The 18,825-nt window shown below is 43.4% G+C and overlaps 1 protein-coding gene across 1 annotated transcript in view; it reads right to left on the reverse strand.

Moving 5' to 3' along the window:
- The window catches only part of IGDCC4 (immunoglobulin superfamily DCC subclass member 4), an 81,740-nt gene that overhangs the window by 43,527 nt on the left and 19,388 nt on the right, over positions 1–18,825 (reverse strand). Inside the window, exons 2-5 of the mRNA XM_088139446.1 lie at positions 6,252–6,375; positions 5,364–5,614; positions 1,490–1,631; positions 1,071–1,204 (exon numbers count right to left, since the gene is read on the reverse strand). Of these exons, the coding sequence (XP_087995572.1) occupies positions 1,071–1,204; positions 1,490–1,631; positions 5,364–5,614; positions 6,252–6,375 (651 nt within the window). The remainder of the gene's footprint in view (positions 1–1,070; positions 1,205–1,489; positions 1,632–5,363; positions 5,615–6,251; positions 6,376–18,825) is intronic.

Here is an 18,825-nt window from a genome sequence, read left to right on the forward strand (position 1 = left end):
ATCCTCATCCCATGTTAATATCATGAATGCCATATGACCCATAACCCTTCCTTCAGAAATTCAGGAACAGAAGAGGCCAATACGAGGGAACACCTTGATTTCTGCTTCTGATTAATGGGCAGGGAGGGGAAGGCAAAAATTAAAAAGTCAAGATGGCATGGGGCACACATTAAAAAAGAAGCAGGCATACCACAGGGTCATAGCTGCTGCCTTGACTTTTTTGACACATCATCCTGACAAATGTCTCTGCTAATGATCAGTTGTCAACTCAATGCAGATCTCATTGCTCACGTAATTCCTAGGACTTTGATGACACAAGCAGATGGATAAGCTTTGAAAACTATGCCATGACTTTGGAAAGGCCCTAAGACATAAATCCTTTGTCCCGTATTAAGCGGGCACAACAGAATTTGCCAACACTCCTTTCTTTTTCCTTTCCATTGCAGGGTCTACCCAAAATGTCTTAGCACAAAGACCCTTCCCCTTCCTATTTCTTTTATTTCCCTGATAAAAGGTCACATGTACACATGATACATCAAACCACGATCCTATATATATAGCATTTTGGAGCAGAGATGGGGGACCCCTGGGATTCTCCAGTACTGCATTTGCATGCTTCTTGGTCCAGAAATTATGTTGCTGAAACTCAGTGCCAAAATAGTCAAATCTTGGTAGTGACGTTTGGGGCTGGTTTTCAGGATCTGGGGAGAGCTTTATGGTGGAATTGGTAGCGCCTTGCCTCCCAGATGTCCCCTGTTCCTATTCTCACTTTTAAGTCCTCCCCTGAAATGTCAGATACTTCCCAGTGATATCAGTGCTTCACCAGTTGGTCTCCTGCAGGTATCGAGAAGATTTCAGCTTATCATAAGCTGCTTGCTCTTGCTTTAGAATATCTGAAAGCCCTTCCAGTGAGTTTTCTCAAAAACCCGTGCAATAATTTTGCCAGAACTATTATATCCATGCAACAGATGGAAGCAACTGAGATTGAAAGAGAGTAACTTGCTCATTTTGGGCTTTTAGAGATAGCCTCTAGTAATCAGCCCCCCCACCCCCCAATTTTTAAAATGTACCTTTCAAAAGAGTGAGAAGAGCACCAAGGCTGTAGCGTCTTCCTGCTCCGTTGGTCGCCACGCAACGGTAGACGCCAGCGTCGCTCTCCTTGACATCAGTGACCTGAAGAACGCCATTTGGGAGAACAATGAACCTTTGAAACCAAGGATGAAGAGGAAAGGTTAATTCCTACACTGGATCAAATCAAAATACCCCTCTAAGACTCTCTTTGAGCTAGTCATACAGTATACACATTGAACCATTCTGACAACCCAGAGATAAACCTGTCAGTTGACACAAGTCCATTCATGCATCAAATTTAGGCATAAACTACAGCTGGCAACAATGCTACAGCTCTGACCAAACTAACCCTGTTGTGTTGGATGCAGTTGGTGAGCCCAGACTAGAAGCACAGAATTGCTACCCCAGCCTAATTTACCTTGGTTCAGAAGGCAGAGCCACCTTGTCCTTCTGCCACGTGATGACCGGAGCGGGCAAACCTTTGATCCGACACTCAAAACGGGCCATGCCATTTTCTTCCACAGATTGCGATTCTGGATGTTGGAAAAATGGAGACAAGGCTGTGGTAGGAGCCCATTGAGGAGAGATTGGAGAAAGAGAACAGAAAGAAAAAGGAAGACATGAGTTCCTAGCCGAAGAACAATCTGGCTTTAGACAGGGTTGACCTACTATCAATAACTGCTTTGTTCAGAACCATCTAATTACTAAATATGTCAGCCAAGGGAGGCGACTGTTTGCTGCCTTTATAGGTCTTGGTGCAGTGTTTGACACGGTTAACAAAGAAATATTATGGAGGAAATTGATGGAACCCAGATTGCTTGCACTGATCAAAGCCCTTTACACAAACACTGCTTGAGGGAGCAGTTTGGGGTCAACAGAGCCCTGACTTTTAGGTTCAGTACTTACCAAGGAGTAAGACAGGGGTGCATACTTACACCGCTGCCGTTTAATCTATACATCAATGACTTAATAGGATCCTGAAGTACACGTGCCTAAGGTACTCAACATACATTGCAACACTTTGCTATAGGCTGACGATATGATTTATTTATTTTATTTTATTCATATAGCCACCCCTCTCACCCAAGTGACTCTGGGTGGCTTACAAAATTAAAGACAAACATCCCACTCCTCCAGATGATGATTCTATTATCATATTTGCTAGTTGGGCTGTGTAGGTGGTTAACAAGACCTGGCTCCTAACTGTCATGATCATTCTCTGATTATTAATAAATCAAATAAATTAATACATCAAATCACCGTGCTCTTTGGGAAAAGACGTCAGAGCCCCAGAGGGCTATTTGATGGTGACTTAACAGAGCAAGTTAAGACCTTTCCTTATCGATAGAGGTGAATATGTGTAGCTCAGGGTTAAACTGTGGAGTCCTTGGGGTTCTCTGAGCTTGGTTCTTTTTTTGCAAACGTTTCATTACCCAGCTAGGTAACATCTTCAGTAACATCTTCAGTACTGAAGTACAGTACAGTACAATACAATACAGTACTGAAGATGTTACCTAGCCGGGTAATGAAACGTTTGCAAGAAAAGAACCAAGCTCAGAGAACCCCAAGGACTCCACCTTTCCTTATTTAGAAATTGACTTCTCCAAGCCTGGGTCTTGGCCACCTCATCATGGAAGGAGCTCACTCAGCATGAAGGCATGTATGAATTCATGGTTAAAATCAGTAAATCACTGTTATCTAGGTTCCTTAGCTTCAATTATTAAGACGTATAGAACCAAAGTTCCCCCTACGCTCTTATATGGAGCTGAGGTTTGGGACTTAAATCAGTAGGGCAAAAACTATCACAGCATCTGAGGAGCACTGGGATAAAATGATCCCAACGGCTGCAGTCAGAGTTGAGTTGGGAATTTGTACAATTCGTTCTTTGTCAAAAACTAGGGCGTATAATCACTAGTGGGGAAACAATTCCATGGAAAATTGTTTCTGATAGAACAAACAAAACCTCAGTTAGAGACCTCTTGGACTGCACAACCTACAAATTATATTAAGAGTTGTGGCCTCCATGATTTTTGTCCAACTGTCTCTGGAAAACAAGCTGAAAAGACTGCTGCATGAAGAATTTTGGGTATAGAAGCTCAGAGAGATACAGCTACCCTCAATAAGGTTGGTACATTGAAATGGATCAGCTACTATAACCACACCTTTCAAACTGGAAAATATCGAAATACAGGAATGCCCAAGCATCTCAGGAGGCTATTGACGGAAACAAGATTTGAGCAGCTAGACACAATAGTTAAATATGGACATTTAACCAAGTTCCTTACCACAAATGTACATGTATTTCGGCTGCTGCAGAGATAAGAGGATATAGTTCATGTATTATCTGAATGCCAACTGTATAGTAAAGAGAGAGACTGATATCTTGGACCACACATTAGACCAGTGTTTGTCAACCTTGGGAACTTTAAGAAGTGTGACTTCAACTCCCAGAATTCCCCAGCCAGCCATGCTGGCTGGGGAATTCTGGGAGTTGAAGTCCACACTTCTTAAAGTTCCCAAGGTTGACAGACACTGCCTTAGGCAAACAGCCCATTGGGATCCATACATTAGAACAACATACTTCACATGTGGTCAGAACCCAAATATTACATATAATATTGCCTTTTATCTGAATAAGAGAACAATTGAGAACTGCAAACATGGATCTGCTTGGGGTAAATTGTAGGGGTGATACAACAAAAGAGTATTTTCTTTTAGTTCTGCCTTTTACACTTTTTGTTATATATGGTCTAACTATTGTCTTATATTTTGTATTCTGATATGTCCTCATGGCTAATCCATCACTCAGTCAATCAATAATAATTTAGAAAGAGGGAAACATGAGTTCCTTATATGTTTTTTGCTGGGGCAACACAATCTCTGTATATTGTGTAAAGCTCATGGGGTCCACTTGGGAATCTTTTTATGAAGAGCAAGAAAAGAAAAGAAAAATTCCAATCAGGAGATTCACTTTACTGTCCAAGTGAACATAGACAGTAAAGTGAATCTCCTGATTGAAATTTTTCTTTTCTTTTCTTGCTCTTCATAAAAAGGTTCCCAAGTAGACACAAGAAGCGATTACTTTTACTTTAAAACTAGCAGAGGGAGTATTGCGTTTCAGACAGGTTTCAGTTCTTTGGCTGGCCATTTAACCTGTCAAACAAGATTTGCTTATGGAACAAATATTAATAAAATATGTTTTATGAACAAGTTGCTTACAGGCATAGATTAAGTATGGACAGTTGCAGTGAAATGTGGCCAAGATTTATTGAAACTGTGGTGTAAACTTCCTATATTTATATAGGAAGTCTTCTTGTAATGTACTTTAATTCATATTTATTCTATTTTAACTAATATTTATTCTTTTTACTGTAAACTGCCCAGAGTGGCTCTGCAGTGAGATGGGCGGTGACAAATTTGAAATATAAATAAATATTATGTATCTTTTGTTTCTTCTTTTTGCTATTGCTTTATTTTTTCCCCTCTTTGTTCTGTTTTAGTAAATGAGGTTTAAAAATAGGTTTAATGTATTCATCTTATTAGAACAACCAAGGATCCATATAATCATCAACAGGTTTGCTCCATACTCTAATTAACAAAAATGAACAATGTCTTGTAGAGCACCGGTATTAATTTGCCCGATTTCTTATTTGAATTGGATGAATACTGTTAGGACAAGTTGAATCGTACGTTTTCAAGAGGTCAGTAAAAAACCCCAACCCTAACCCAAGACTGTAGACTACAGAGAGGCAGCCGGTGATCCTCCCCAGATGTTGTTGAACTACAATTCCCAGCAACCTCAATAGCCAAAGGAGCACTACAGATTGCTCAGCCTTTGTTCCAGAATTCTAGAATAGCTGGCTAGGAATTCTGGGAGATGTAGTCCACCCATCTTAAAGTTGCCAAGGTTGAGAAACCCTGCTCTATCTGGAAGGAAAAAGTCCTTACACGAATAAGTAGAAGTCTGCCTTCTAGGCTGGGGCATCTGGAAGTGGGGGATCACAATCTGCAAGAGGACAGGTATATACAAAAAAGGGGCGGGGCTTTAACTGCAACACCGTGCCAGTCATCTTGCAGATTTTGATCCCACTCTTGCAGACTCCCTTGCTTTAGGCACAAGGAAATTTGACCTAAAGCTCTTTCAACACTTCCGATCTTTCTTTCAGATTACCTTGACGTTTAGGTCTACATTACACCACAGTAAGGTCTTGAAACATGTTTCATTTTCTTTTTTAAAAAGAGATCCGAGGTTGAAGGGCTTCTGCAATTAATTGAAGGGGATAGCTACTTACTTGATTCTCGGAGCACCAGTGTTTGGCCAGTGACTGATCCAAATGAGCCATGAGACGTGCAAGAGTAATTTCCTTCCACGCTGGGTCCTCCTGAGTGGTTGCCCCCTCTCAAAGCTCCCTCAGATGACGTGATCAACAAAGAACCGTTGGGGAGGACACGGAGGTTGTCTTCTTCTCCCAATGGATGCCCGTTCTTCCTCCACGTGATGTTGAAAAACTGCTCACTGGGTGGAAAGGAACGGAGACCTAGCCTTGGGAAGAGGAAAGGGAGCAAGGAACCGACAAGGGAAGAGAAAATATTATAGGCAGCCCTCACTTAATGACCACAATAAGGACCGGAAAATTCACTGTTAAGCGGGGCAGTTGTTAAGCGAGTCACGCCCGATTTTACGACCCTTTTTGCAGCAGTCATTAAGCAAATCACTGCAGCCATTAAGCGAATCATGCAGTCATTAAGTGAATTACATGGTCCCCCATTGGTTTTGCTTGCCAGAAGCCAGCTGGGAAGGTCGCAAATGGCAAATTTGACCGTGGGACGCTGTAACTATCATAAGTATGAGTTGGTTGCCAAGCACCCAGATTGCAACTGCATGACTGTGGGGGTGCTGCAACGGTTGTAAGTGCGAGGACTGGCTGTAAGTCTCTTAGTTCAGCACCATTGTAACTTCACTAAACGAATGGTCACTAAGTGAGGACTACCTGTACTCAGTGCTAAGAACAGAGAAAGCATGAGAAAGAAGCTTAAAATAACGCTGCTTTGATTTTGTTTGGTATAAGATGGAGTAGAGAGAAACTCTAGCAAGCTTTCAAGATTCTGTTATTATACCCTATAAAAATAAAGCAGCATTCTTGGAAACTATGTGGTGCCTTTTTCTTGACCTGGCCTACCTCAAAGGGCTGATATCAGGAAATAGACTGCAGCTCAGCTCCAACATCTCACGGGGGTTCAATGTCACTTGTCCAGTTCCAGAGCCGCAGCTCAGTTCCAAGGCCTGCACTTGAGATGGTTCTCCTGCAGAAAAATGAGACCACCCCCAACTCATGTTAACCCATGGTTTGTTTAACTACAATTCACTGAATCAGCCTGAATTGGGCAAGTTCTCACAGTGCACAAATCAAAATAAAACAAGCCCATTCCAGCTCAGTGTGTTGGGTTAGCAAGGATCAAGGGGTCATCATAAACACTGAGTTTTCTTGACAAGCAGGGTAAGTCTTTTCTTTGCAAATAAGAAGGAGAGAGGGTGTGAGAGAGAGAAAAAGAGAGAGAATATTGGCAAGAAAGAAAACATCATCTTCACACATATATGGGAGAACACACATGTTGCATGCTTACGGTGGGATCAGGCCAGATTCCTGAACCTCAGCTCCTCACAGGAAAGGTGGGACAGATTTAAAGTACAGGCAATAAAACACAGAGGTACACAATCTATTGGCTGTGAGAGCTGGATCATAAGGAAGACTGAGCACCAAAGAATTGATGCCTTTGAATTGTGGTGCTGGAGAAGACTCTTAGGAGCCCCTTGGACTGCTAGAAGGTCAAACCAGTCAATCCTAAAGGAAATCAACCCTGACTGCTCATTGGAAGGATTGATACTGAAGCTCAAGCTCAGATACTTTGGCCACCTAATGCGAAGAGAGGACTCTTTGGAAAAGACCCTGATGCTGGGAAAGATGGAAGGCAAAAGGAGAAGAGGACGGCAGAGGATGAGATGGTTAGATAGCATCACCGAAGCAATGAACATGAAATTGAGCAAACTCTGGGAGGCAGTGAAGGATAGGAAGGCCTGGTGTGATATAGTTCATGGGGTCACGAAGAGTCGGACACAACTTAATGACTGAACAACAATACAATCTATGTTTAAGCTAGAGCACATGATTTAAGATAGGGTGCAAACTGAAGTATAGGCATGCAAAATGTTTCAAGCCTGAAATACTCCAAACTCTGAAACGTTCCAGTTGAAAACAGGCTGCTTTGACCATAAGAAGATGCCCTTCTGATCTGGCCAAAGTCATTGAATCTCGAAACCAGATGTTCAAAACCTCTGTGACGCAGCTGGAGTGACCCGTTTCAAAACTGAAGAGCGCTTCCAGTAAGGTTAGAACAACTTTACTGGATGCTGGGATACTTCTGATGAGATCAGAACAGCCCATCTGAGTTTCGATCTCACTATGTTTGCACACCTCTAGTCTGGGTACCTTTCAAAAGGCGAAATGGGTGCTTTCAACTTTGGAGAAGCTTAAGGCAGTGCTTCTTAAACTTTTTGCTCTCAGGATCCTTTCCCACTTTTAAAAATTATGGAGACCTTTTGTTTGTATGGGTTCTATTTATCGACATTTATCGTATTAAAAATTAAAATCGACACATTCGCCACCCCTACTGCTCCTCACGATGGTTTGATGGGATTTTAATATTGTATTATTCTTCAAAATAGGCTGGCAAATAATGTTGATGTTTGCGGACCCCTGAGCGGGTCTTGGGGGGCCTCCAGGGGTTGTCAGACCACACTTTGAGAAACACTGGATTAAGGCATCTCTTTTGATTCTTAAAATCCTCATCTTTCCCCAAATCTGACCCATTAGGGGCCTGGTCCTGTCTGCTTTGGATGTACCCTCCCAACACACCGCTCAAAGCCCACCGCAGCCCAAAGTGGACAGAAGATATGCATGACTGTCCTAAGATCAAGCTTGTGTATCTGAGTGGCCACAGGTAAACATCTTCTCAAAACATTTTGCATTATCTGTAGCTCATCCTCAAGGATGGTCTCTCGGCAGATGTGCTAGCAGCACACACAGAGCTACAACAGCCTCTCCTCTACACAAAGCCTTGGACACAACCCTTTGCCACCCTGCCCTCAATCATTCTGTCCCCAAGCCAGCTGAAACTCTTTTTCCTGGCTCGGTCACATTTTTTATCAGCCTGGGCGAGAAACGGTGTGGCGCTCTGCCCGTGCTTCAATAGATTCTGCAGCAATTCAAGCTGCCTATTAAACCTTTTGCTACTGACTGCTGATAAACAGGCCATGATGGGGGTGGGAGGGAGAGAAAGCAGGAAGGGACTTAGCAGCTGAGGAAGCAAATACACTTTTGAGCTTGTAATTAACTGCACCAATGCCCAGAATTAACACAAGAGACGTTGAAAGCTTTAAAGAAATGCAAAGGCAGCTGGTGGGGAAAAAACCACATTATTGGTGAATAAAATGGTTAACTGCTCCATTAATTTAAAGTACTCTACTCTTCTGGCCCGCACAATTGATCCTAGCGCTAATATTTTAAAGAGAAGCATTGCCTGCTCTTAAACCAAGCAGCTACTTCTCACCTGGGCTACCACAGCCCTTACGGCAATGCCTTTGCCTCAATGCCTTCACCCTTTCACCGTAGAGTTGGCCCAACACATTTCTATATTTTTTCTCCAAAAGCTCTGCGTGGTTATTTTTCACCCTGATAAAGAGGCACATGGCAGGGAAGAAGAAGAAAAGGTTAGGCCTGTCCCTATTCTACCAGCCCAACACAAGGAATTCTATGCACTCGCCTTCATAGAATTCCTGATCTCCTGTGGTGACCAGGATATTTGTTCAATTCAGAGCTGGAGGTATTTATATATTGGCTTTATTTTTATACTAATACACTCCCAAAAGAGTCTCTGTCCTCTCAGCACCTTGCCCTACACCAGTGTTTCTCAACCTTGGCCACTTTCAGATCTGTGGACTTCAACTCCCAGAATTCGTTGCTGGCTGGGGAATTCTGGGAGTTGAAATCCACACATCTGAAAGTGGCCATGGTTGAGGAACACTGTCCAACGCTGTTGATTCCATTTACAGAATCCATTTACTTCAGGAATCCACATTGGCTGACTCTATCAAACAACTGGAGCTGCTTCACACAGCTTGGTCCTTTGCATTATGCTAACTAAAGTATGGTTTGTTCCAAACCATGGCTTGTTGTTGGACCAACCACAGTCACCTGTTCACATCTCAAACCATAAACCACAATTGTTCCTAATTATTATCCTCTCCATGATTTGTTGAATAAGTTAGAGGCCTGGTTCACACAATATGCTAAGCCGAAAGGGTGCTTAGTGTGGTTTAGCATGTTAAATGAATCCTGGCTCTGTAGCTCATCAGCCATGGTTAGCAGGTTTGCATATCATGTGAAGCCAACCAGTGCAGCAATGGATTCTTGCGCTGAGCTAGACGATTCTTGCACTTGGGCTAAATGATCTTCAAAGTACTTTCTAACCCTTCCATCCCATGGTTCTATGATCACTGTTGTTAAATCAGTATGTCATCGTTAAGCAAGCCACCGCTTAGCATAACGTGTGAATCCAGTTATAGTGCCCCAGTTCATATATAACCTTAAAGCATAAGCCGTAAGTGATGAACCACAATGAGTACATTCACAGAATGTGCTCCACCTATAGCAACCACAGAATCGCTGGCTCCAGAGTAGGCTAAGTAACCATCTAAACAGCCCGAAACAATGTCCTCCGACTAGAGAGAGAACTTTCCTGGGCCTGATCTCCAAGGATCTTTTAGCTGATGCAATTGGAGAACAAACCTTGCACTTTGGACAGGTGTTCTCGCCCCGAGCCCCTCCAATAAATCCAAGTCTCCCTTGAATCAAACTTGTCAGGCCTAGCCCAAGGAACTCCAAGAGACAATGCCAATTCAGTCCAGCTATGTTTATAGCTACAACCTCTAGCAAGAATCTTCCCAGACTAAAACCCCAGTTCCCAAAGTCCTCCAGTCACAACAGTGTGAATTCCTCGGGGAGGTACCAGTCTCATCCTCTTGTTCCTCGCACGCGGTTCTGGTGAGCTAAGAAAATGCTTATCTCCCTGAGCTTGGCCTTCATAATTCCATTCCATCACAAAACTTGACTTCTGGCGAGATCATGGACACACTCAGGTAATTTTCTTGGCAACAACCTAGAAGGTTTTTTTGGTCACTGTCTTCTTCCAAGATGTTTTTTTCCCCCTTGGCTTCCCATTCATCCTGCAGCCCTTGGGATTTCCACATCCAAGCACCAAGGACGTCTCTTCTGACTAACTTTCTGAGATCAGCGAAGGTCCACCAGGTACACCCACTAGCTGGAAAAGCTGCTGCAAGAGAAATCTCTTTAAAAAGGTCTCTTCACTCTCACCTTCTGCCCTCCATCCTTCTGCATAAGTCTAAGTCTGTCTTTTTCACTTTAGATATGGTATCCAAGTGTTTTTCCAGAAAAGAACCACCATAAACTGCATCTACTGCCCCAAATTTGCAAAAGTTCAGCAACCGGTTCCCAGTTGTTCAACAGGAACCACAACAACAACACAAAAGACTACAAACTTATGCGCACATATTTGCTCAACTCACAGCAAGCTGAATAACTCTGAGCCTCAATCTTTCCCAGCTGTAAAATGGGACTTTATACTTAAAAATGTGGAGTGACACAACTTGGCTGTTCTTTAACATTTCTAGTTAACCTACTGCTAGTCATGTTCTAATTGCTTATTTTTTTATTGTCCAGTTTGTACCTTATCCTCTAAAAAGATTTTTCTGAGCATCATTTACAGCATATTAAAAAATAAATACAATCCATTACTCTCTCACTCAGCCTCAGGGCACCTCACCTGTGAAATATGTGTATTGAATAAGTTTGCCTTTCACCATTTTTATGCAACTTTGTATTGAAATCTCCACATCATAATTCCTCGGTGTTGATGGAGCATAAAGAAACTAGCAGGAAATTAATTCCTTTAAACCATTGCTGCCCTCTTTTCTCCTAATCTCAATACTCTGTCACTATTTTGCAAGATTTATTTGTTCTCCAGAAACTCAACATACTTATATGAAGCTCTGCTTTCATTTCATCTCTACAACCACCACCTTGTGAGGTTAGGATGAGAGAAAGCTCAGGGACCTTCCATGGCTGAAGCTGGACTTGAACCTGGTCCAACACCACTCCACCACAATGCCTTTTGATAAGGATTCACAGTTCCTTAGCTATTAATGAAATTTTATTAAAAGCTTCAGGAGTGATATCTCTCAACACTGAGGTCTGCACACATGAAGAAGATCTCTTATGTGGAATAAAATAGGACATGGATCTCAGTCATTATGGGGAGTGAACACAGACACAGCCAGTCCTAAAAGGGGCATGCCCTTTACCAAGAGGCAGCTGATAAGAGGAGTAAATAAAACTTTGATCCTCAGAGTGTAGAGCAGACAAACAAAGGATTATTCTTCCATGCAGAACAAACAAACAAGCAAAAAAAATCCATCCAGAGATGTGTATCTTCTGTGCTAACATGCAAAAGGCCCCGAATCTTTAAAAGAATTAATGGCAATGAACGACCAATTGATTCATTTAGCTTTTGCATGAATCATTTCGCAATTCTGCTCAAGTTCTTATGAATGAAAGGCGATGATGCAGAATAGCGCATGGGATCCTTCTCCACGGAAAGATCTCAAGCTCTGAAACTTTGCCAAGGTTCCGTTTAACCACATTCGAGGGGCATTTTTCTACCCATAAGGTACCAAGTTGTCACTTTTATGTTCCAGAAAGGGAAAATTATTAAATGGCTAGAAAGTAAACATATAAACTGTAACTAATTTTAATTACATTTATGTCTGTGTCTGTGAGCGTGCATGCATTTTATATACAGGTAGTCCTTGCTTAACGACTGAAGAGAGCCAGTTTGGTCTAATGATGAAGGACCCAGGCTAGAAAGCAGGAGGCTGTGAGTTCTACTCCTGCCTTAGGCATGAAAGTTGGCTGGGTGGCTTTGGATCAGTCCCTCTCTGTCAGCCCTCGACACCAGGATCGTGTGACAAGCTGGTGTCAGGCCTAGCCCAAGGAACTCCAAGAGACCATGTAAATTCAGTCCAGCAATGTTTAGTAGCTACAACCTCTAGCAAGAATCTTCCCAGACTGAAACCCCATCTCCCAAGTCAGCCAGCCACAACAGTGTGAATTCCTCAGGGAGGTGACAGTCTCATCCTCTTGTTCCTCCTACGCTCCTCCGGCGAGCTAAGAAAATGTTTATCTCCCTGAGCCTGGCCTTCATAATTCCATTCCATCACAGCCGGTCAGTCAGTTCCTGTTGCAACCAATGGATCAACGTTCAGATGATCTGGGAAAAAAAAGAAGACCCTGCACCTGCGGGAAAAACCCTAGAATGAAAAAAAAGTCCTCGCTTACTGACTGCCTCGTTCTCGTTCAGCAACCGTTTGAAGCTACAACGGTGCTGTCCCTCAGTCATGTGATCGCCATTATACTCAGCATGCGCTGTCCTCTGCTTGACTTGCTTTCCCTTTTTCCTCCCTTGCAGAGCAGAGAAATTGGAGAGGAAGGGAAAGGCACACAGTGGGGAATATGCATCCAAAGCAATGCGCTGGTGCCAGCAGCCACTAGTGCGCTACACAAACAGCCCTGTGCATTCCCCCTTGTGTGCCTGCTTACTGTCTTGTAATCCCTTCCTCTCTGATTTCTCTGCTCTTTGGGGCGGGGAATAAACAAGCAATTTCTGTAGGCAATCTCGTCTGTGCCTGAACCGCCCCCCCCCCCCCAGAGCAGAGAGATCAGAGAGGAAGGGATTACAAGAGAGTAAGTAGGCACACTATGGGAAATACGCATCAAAAGCAATGCACTGGTGCCAGCAGCTGCTAGCGCACTACGCAAACAACCTGGTATAATCCCCTCTGAGTGCCTGCTTACTCTCTTGTAACCCCTTCCCTTCCAATGAATGTGAATACCAACATTAATTCGCTTGCTAATTATCCCAGCCCCCTTCATGGATCACTGCCTTGTCGTGGCGAAGGGGCTTGCGTAACTCAGTGAAGCCATGAGCTATACCGTGCAGGGCCACCCAAGACGGACAGGTCATGACAGAGAGTTCTGACAAAATGTGGTCCACTGGAGAAGGAAATGGCAACCCACTGCAGTATCCTTGCCAAGAAAACCCCATGGACAATGTTAAAAGGCTAAAAGATATGACGCCGGAAGATGAGCCCCTCAGGTCGGAAGGTGTCCAATATGCTACTGGGGAAGAGCGGAGGGCATTTCCAAGTAGCTCCAGAAAGAGTGAAGCGGCTGGGCCAAAGCCGAAAGGACGTTCAGCTGTGGATGTATCTGGAAGCGAAAAGAAGGTCCGATGCTGTAAAGAACAATATTGTATAGGTACCTGGAATGTAAGATCTATGAACCAAGGCAAGCTGGATGTGGTCAAACATGAGATGACAAGATTGAACGTCGACATCTTGGGAATCAGCGAACTGAAATGGACGGGAATGGGTGAATTTAATTCGGGTGACCATTATATCTACTACTGTGGGCAAGAAACCCTTAGAAGAAATGGAGTTGCACTCATAGTGAATAAGAGAGTGGGAAAGGCAGTAATGGGGTACAACCTCAAAAACGACAGAATGATCTCAGTGCGTATCCAAGGCAAACCATTCAATATCACAGTCATCCAAGTCTATGCCCCAACCACTGATGCTGAAGAAGCTGACGTTGACCGCTTCTATGAAGACCTACAACACCTTCTAGAACTAGCACCAAAAAGATGTCCTTTTCATCATAGGGGATTGGAATGCTAAAGTAGGAAGTCAAGGAGTAATCGGAATAACAGGCAAGTTTGGCCTTGGAGTACAAAATGAAGCAGGGCAAAGGCTAATAGAGTTCTGTCAAGAGAACAAGCTAGTCATAGCAAACACTCTTTTCCAACAACACAAGAGACGACTCTACACATGGACATCACCAGATGGTCAATACCGAAACCAGATTGATTATATACTTTGCAGCCAAAGATGGAGAAGCTCTATACAGACAGCAAAAACAAGACCAGGAGCTGACTGTGGCTCAGATCATGAGCTTCTTACTGCAAAATTTAGGCTTAAATTGAAGAATGTAGGGAAAACCACTAGACCACTCAGGTATGACTTAGATCATATTCCTTGTGAGTACACAGTGAAGGTGATGAATAGATTTAGAGGATTAGATTTGGTAGACAGAGTGCCTGAAGAACTATGGACGGAGGTCCGTAACATTGTACAGAAGGCAGCAACTAAAACCATCCCAAAGAAAAAGAAATGCAAGAAAGCAAAATGGCTGTCTGATGAGGCTTTACAAATAGCTGTGGAAAGAAGGAATGCGAAAAGCAAGGGTGAAAGGGAAAGATATAAGCAACTGAATGCAGATTTCCAGAGAATAGCCAGGAGAGATAAGAAGGCCTTCTTAAATGAACAATGCAAAGAAATTGAGGAAAACAATAGAATGGGGAAGACTAGAGATCTCTACAAGAAAATTGGAGATATGAAAGGAACCTTTAGTGCAAAGATGGGCATGATAAAGGACAAAAAAGGCAGGGACCTAACAGAAGCAGAAGAGATTAAGAAGAGGTGGCAAGAATACACAGAAGAACTATACAAGAAAGATCTTAATGTCCCTGATGTCCACGCTGGTGTGATCACTGACCTTGAGCCAGACATCCTAGAGAGTGAAGTCAAGTGGGCCTTAGGAAGCATTGCTAACAACAAAGCTAGTGGAGATGACAGTATTCCAGCTGAGTTATTTAAAATACTAAAAGATGATGGTGTTAAAGTGCTGCACTCAATATGCCAGCAAGTTTGGAAAACGCAACAGTGGCCACGGGATTGGAAAAGGTCAGTTTACGTTCCAATTCCAAAGAAGGGCAACGCCAAAGAATGCTCAAACTATCGCACAATTGCACTCATTTCACATGCTAGCAAGGTTATGCTCAAAATCCTACAAGCTAGGCTTCAGCAATACATGAACCGAGAACTACCGGATGTACAAGCTGGGTTTCGAAGAGGCAGAGGAACTAGAGATCAAATCGCCAACATTCGCTGGATCATGGAGAAAGCACGAGAGTTCCAGAAAAATATCTACTTCTGCTTCATTGACTATGCAAAAGCCTTTGATTGTGTGGATCACAACAAACTGTGGCAAATTCTTAAAGAGATGGGAATACCAGACCACCTTACCTGTCTCCTGAGAAATCTGTATGCGGGCCAAGAAGCAACAGTTAGAACCGGTCATGGAACAACCGATTGGTTCAAAATAGGGAAAGGTGTACGACAAGGCTGTATACTGTCACCCTGCTTATTTAACCTATATGCAGAGTACATCATGAGAAATGCCAGGCTGGAAGAATCACAAGCCGGAATTAAGATTGCAGGGAGAATCATCAACAACCTCAGATATGCGGACGATACCACCCTAATGGCAGAAAGTGAAGAAGAACTAAAGAGCCTCTTGATGAGGGTGAAAGAGGAGAGTGCAAAAGCTGGCTTGAAACTCAACATTAAAAAAACTAAGATCATGGCATCTGGACCCATCAATTCCTGGCAAATAGAAGGGGTAGAAATGGAAGCAGTAACAGACTTCATTTATTTGGGCTCCAAGATCACCGCAGATGGAGACTGCAGCCATGAAATTAAAAGACGCTTGCTCCTTGGGAGGAAAGCTATGGCAAGCCTAGATAGCATATTAAAAAGCAGAGACGTCACCTTGCCGACAAAGATCCGCATAGTCAAAGCTATGGTTTTTCCAGTAGTAATGTATGGCTGTGAGAGCTGGACCATAAAAAGGCCGAGCGCCGAAGAATTGATGCCTTTGAACTGTGGTGCTGGAGAAGACTCTTGAGAGTCCCCTGGACTGCTAGGAGGTCAAACCAGTCAATCTTAAAGGAAATCAACCCTGATTGCTCATTGGAAGGATCAATAATGAAGCTCAAGCTCAGATATTTTGGTCACCTAATGCGAAGAGAGATCTCTTTGGAGAAGACCCTGATGCTGGGAAAGATTGAAGGCAAAAGGAGAAGAGGACGGCAGAGGATGAGATGGTTAGATAGCATCACTGAAGCAATGAGCATGAAACTGAGCAAACTCAGGGAGGCAGTGAAGGACAGGAAGGCCTGGCGCAATATGGTTCATGGGGTCACGAAGAGTCGGACACGACTTAATGACTAAACAACAAATTATCCCAGCGCCAGGGTAAGCATTCCAAAGGGCAGGTGGTGGTTAGGGGGCAAACAAAAGCCAAAGGTGTGGAACTGATTAGTCTTGTCAGTTTTGAGCTGGAAAGCACAGATGCAGTCATGTGATTTCCCACTTAGTGACCACTTTGCTTAGTGACGGAGTTGCCAGTCCCAACTGTGGTTGCTAAACAAGGACTATCTGTGTTATCTCTGGCTTTTCAAGAAAGATCAGGGGAGCGTAATCTAGTATAAATAACTCCCCCCCACAAGACTGTGCTCAGATGGTTTATTTCTGGCAGATGCAATTTCTTCTTTACTATCCTTTGGGGTTATGTTCTATTATTATTTCATCATATTATACCACCGTTATATTTTAATCCTTTTCCCATAAGAAGAAAATGTAAACCACCCTGAGTTCTGTTGGATCAGAGTAGCACATAAATAAATCTCAAATTTAGGTTTTGCCCTAACTACTTTTCTGGAGTGGGACTTGCAGGACCTCACTCAAGCCCTTAGACACTTCGAAATGTGTGCACTGCTGCACGAGAGAGCAGGCATCGACACGTGTTTACTCGCAAGTAAATCCTGTGTTTAAAGAGGCTTACTGCCTACTCCTGTCCAAAATCTCAGCTTTCGTTGCAAAAAGGAACCTAATTGACAGAATTCTCTGGAATCTGCAGCCCTCTGATTTCTTGCAAGCCACAGCACATTGCTCACTTTGTTTAAAAGGAGGAGGGAATTCAGTGTTCAATTACTCAAATTAAATCAATTCATTTTGGGGCAAAGCTGATAGATCAGCTAGTCGTTTCTACTCAGCAAAAAAAGCTTCTGTAAATAGACCAGATTCTGTCTAACATTGACAGCTTCGACCACTCCCAAGAGCAAACCAGAATAGCCAGCTACTTTGTCACTCTTCCAAATCTGATCTCAGTTTTCCTGCCCAGCTTCTGCTCTTTCTACCAAGTGGGATGTCCCCCAGACTCCCTGCTGGAGGCTCACCAAGGGCACTCCTGCCTCTGCCCACATCTGGCTCCTTGGAAGAGACTGACATGCACCTCCCAGATGCATCTCCAGCTGCATCCATCCATTAAAACCTCCCTTCTAACAAGGAAAGCTGATGACAGACCAAATAGGAAATCTGCCCAACTCTATACTCCAGCTTGGTACACTAGAGGCGCAGAAGGATGGATGAATAGAAAGGACCATTTAGGAGGTCAACATGGGGGAAAATTATAGCTCAGTGGCAGAGGACATGCACAGCAGATGGAAAGTCTAGGACAAAATGCCAGCTGAAGCAATCTCAGGTGGCAAATTGGAGAAAAAAGAACTTCTGTCATGGATCTGCCACAACTCCTGCTGTTCTCGAATCCCGCCTTCTGATTTCCCCCGAGGAAGAGACTTCTGGGTTTTTTTTCACCTTATTCCCAAGAGGGTTGAGAATCTCTTTGAAACTTCCCTTGCTGGTGTTTTAGAGCTGCCTTTCTTGTTGGGGGTGGTGGAGAGTGCACTACTGGTAGTGTTATCTTCTGTTACCTGGCTTCCCATCCCTCTGAAGGCTTCCCACACTTCCTATTCTGAAAAGAGTTGGTGGACAGAGGGGTTCCCTTGGCATTGAACGGAAGCAAGGGGGTTCCTGAAAGTTGAAGAGAGAACCATGTGATGAAGGACAGGACATTCATGTGAGTAGAAAGTAAGGAAGATGACCCTGATATAACCAGGAACAGTTACCTGGACGAAAAGGGCTGAAGCATTTTTTAAGTCCAGAAAGATCCAATAACATTTGGAAGGGGCTCAGACAGACACCTCCCTGATTCATGGTGGTGTAAGAAGGGGGAGGAAGTCCAGCATAATCAGACTTGCAAGATTCTGTTATTACAGCCACTCTCAATAAAAGTGGTTTTAGCCTACCTGTGGAGTTGATTTCCTGGTCTGGTCTAACTAGAAGGGCTGACAAGTCCCTTCTCAAGCATCTCATCACTAAATAAGGGCAAGAACGCGACATTTCACACGTGAGGGGGATGGCCCCAACCCTGCTGGTCTCCCATAAGGTTTTGAAATCTTGATTTTTCCATGAAGTTCTTGATTGGGACCTGGAAAATGATTAGTTTGGGCCTTAGTTTGTGTTGATGGTATATCTTGTTTTTTTAATCCTGTGTTAGCCACTCAAGGTCACATTTTGGAGGAGGAAGCATAGAAGCCATTTGAATTCTTTAAAAATGACAAAATGTGTGTCATGATGCTATGACGCAAAAGCAACTCTTTGACACCTGTGTGGCAATGCGGCAACTCAAGTACCAAAGGGGGAGCTTGCCTCCAACCGTTGTGACACTGTATTGTCCCGCCCCTCACAGACACTCTTGTGACAAGTCGCAGCTACGTTCACTTTTTTAAAAACCTGAACTCAGTTTTCGGTCTACGAGTATTTACCACTTTGAATCATCTGGCCACAATATTTGACATATGCTCTCAATAAAAAGAAACCAC

The sequence above is a fragment of the Python bivittatus genome, unplaced genomic scaffold (assembly GCF_059951505.1).
Source record: "Python bivittatus isolate LINGU-HERP-01145 unplaced genomic scaffold, Pbiv_v1 ctg000210_np1212, whole genome shotgun sequence".
In the NCBI taxonomy this organism is placed as follows: Eukaryota; Metazoa; Chordata; class Lepidosauria; order Squamata; family Pythonidae; genus Python; species Python bivittatus.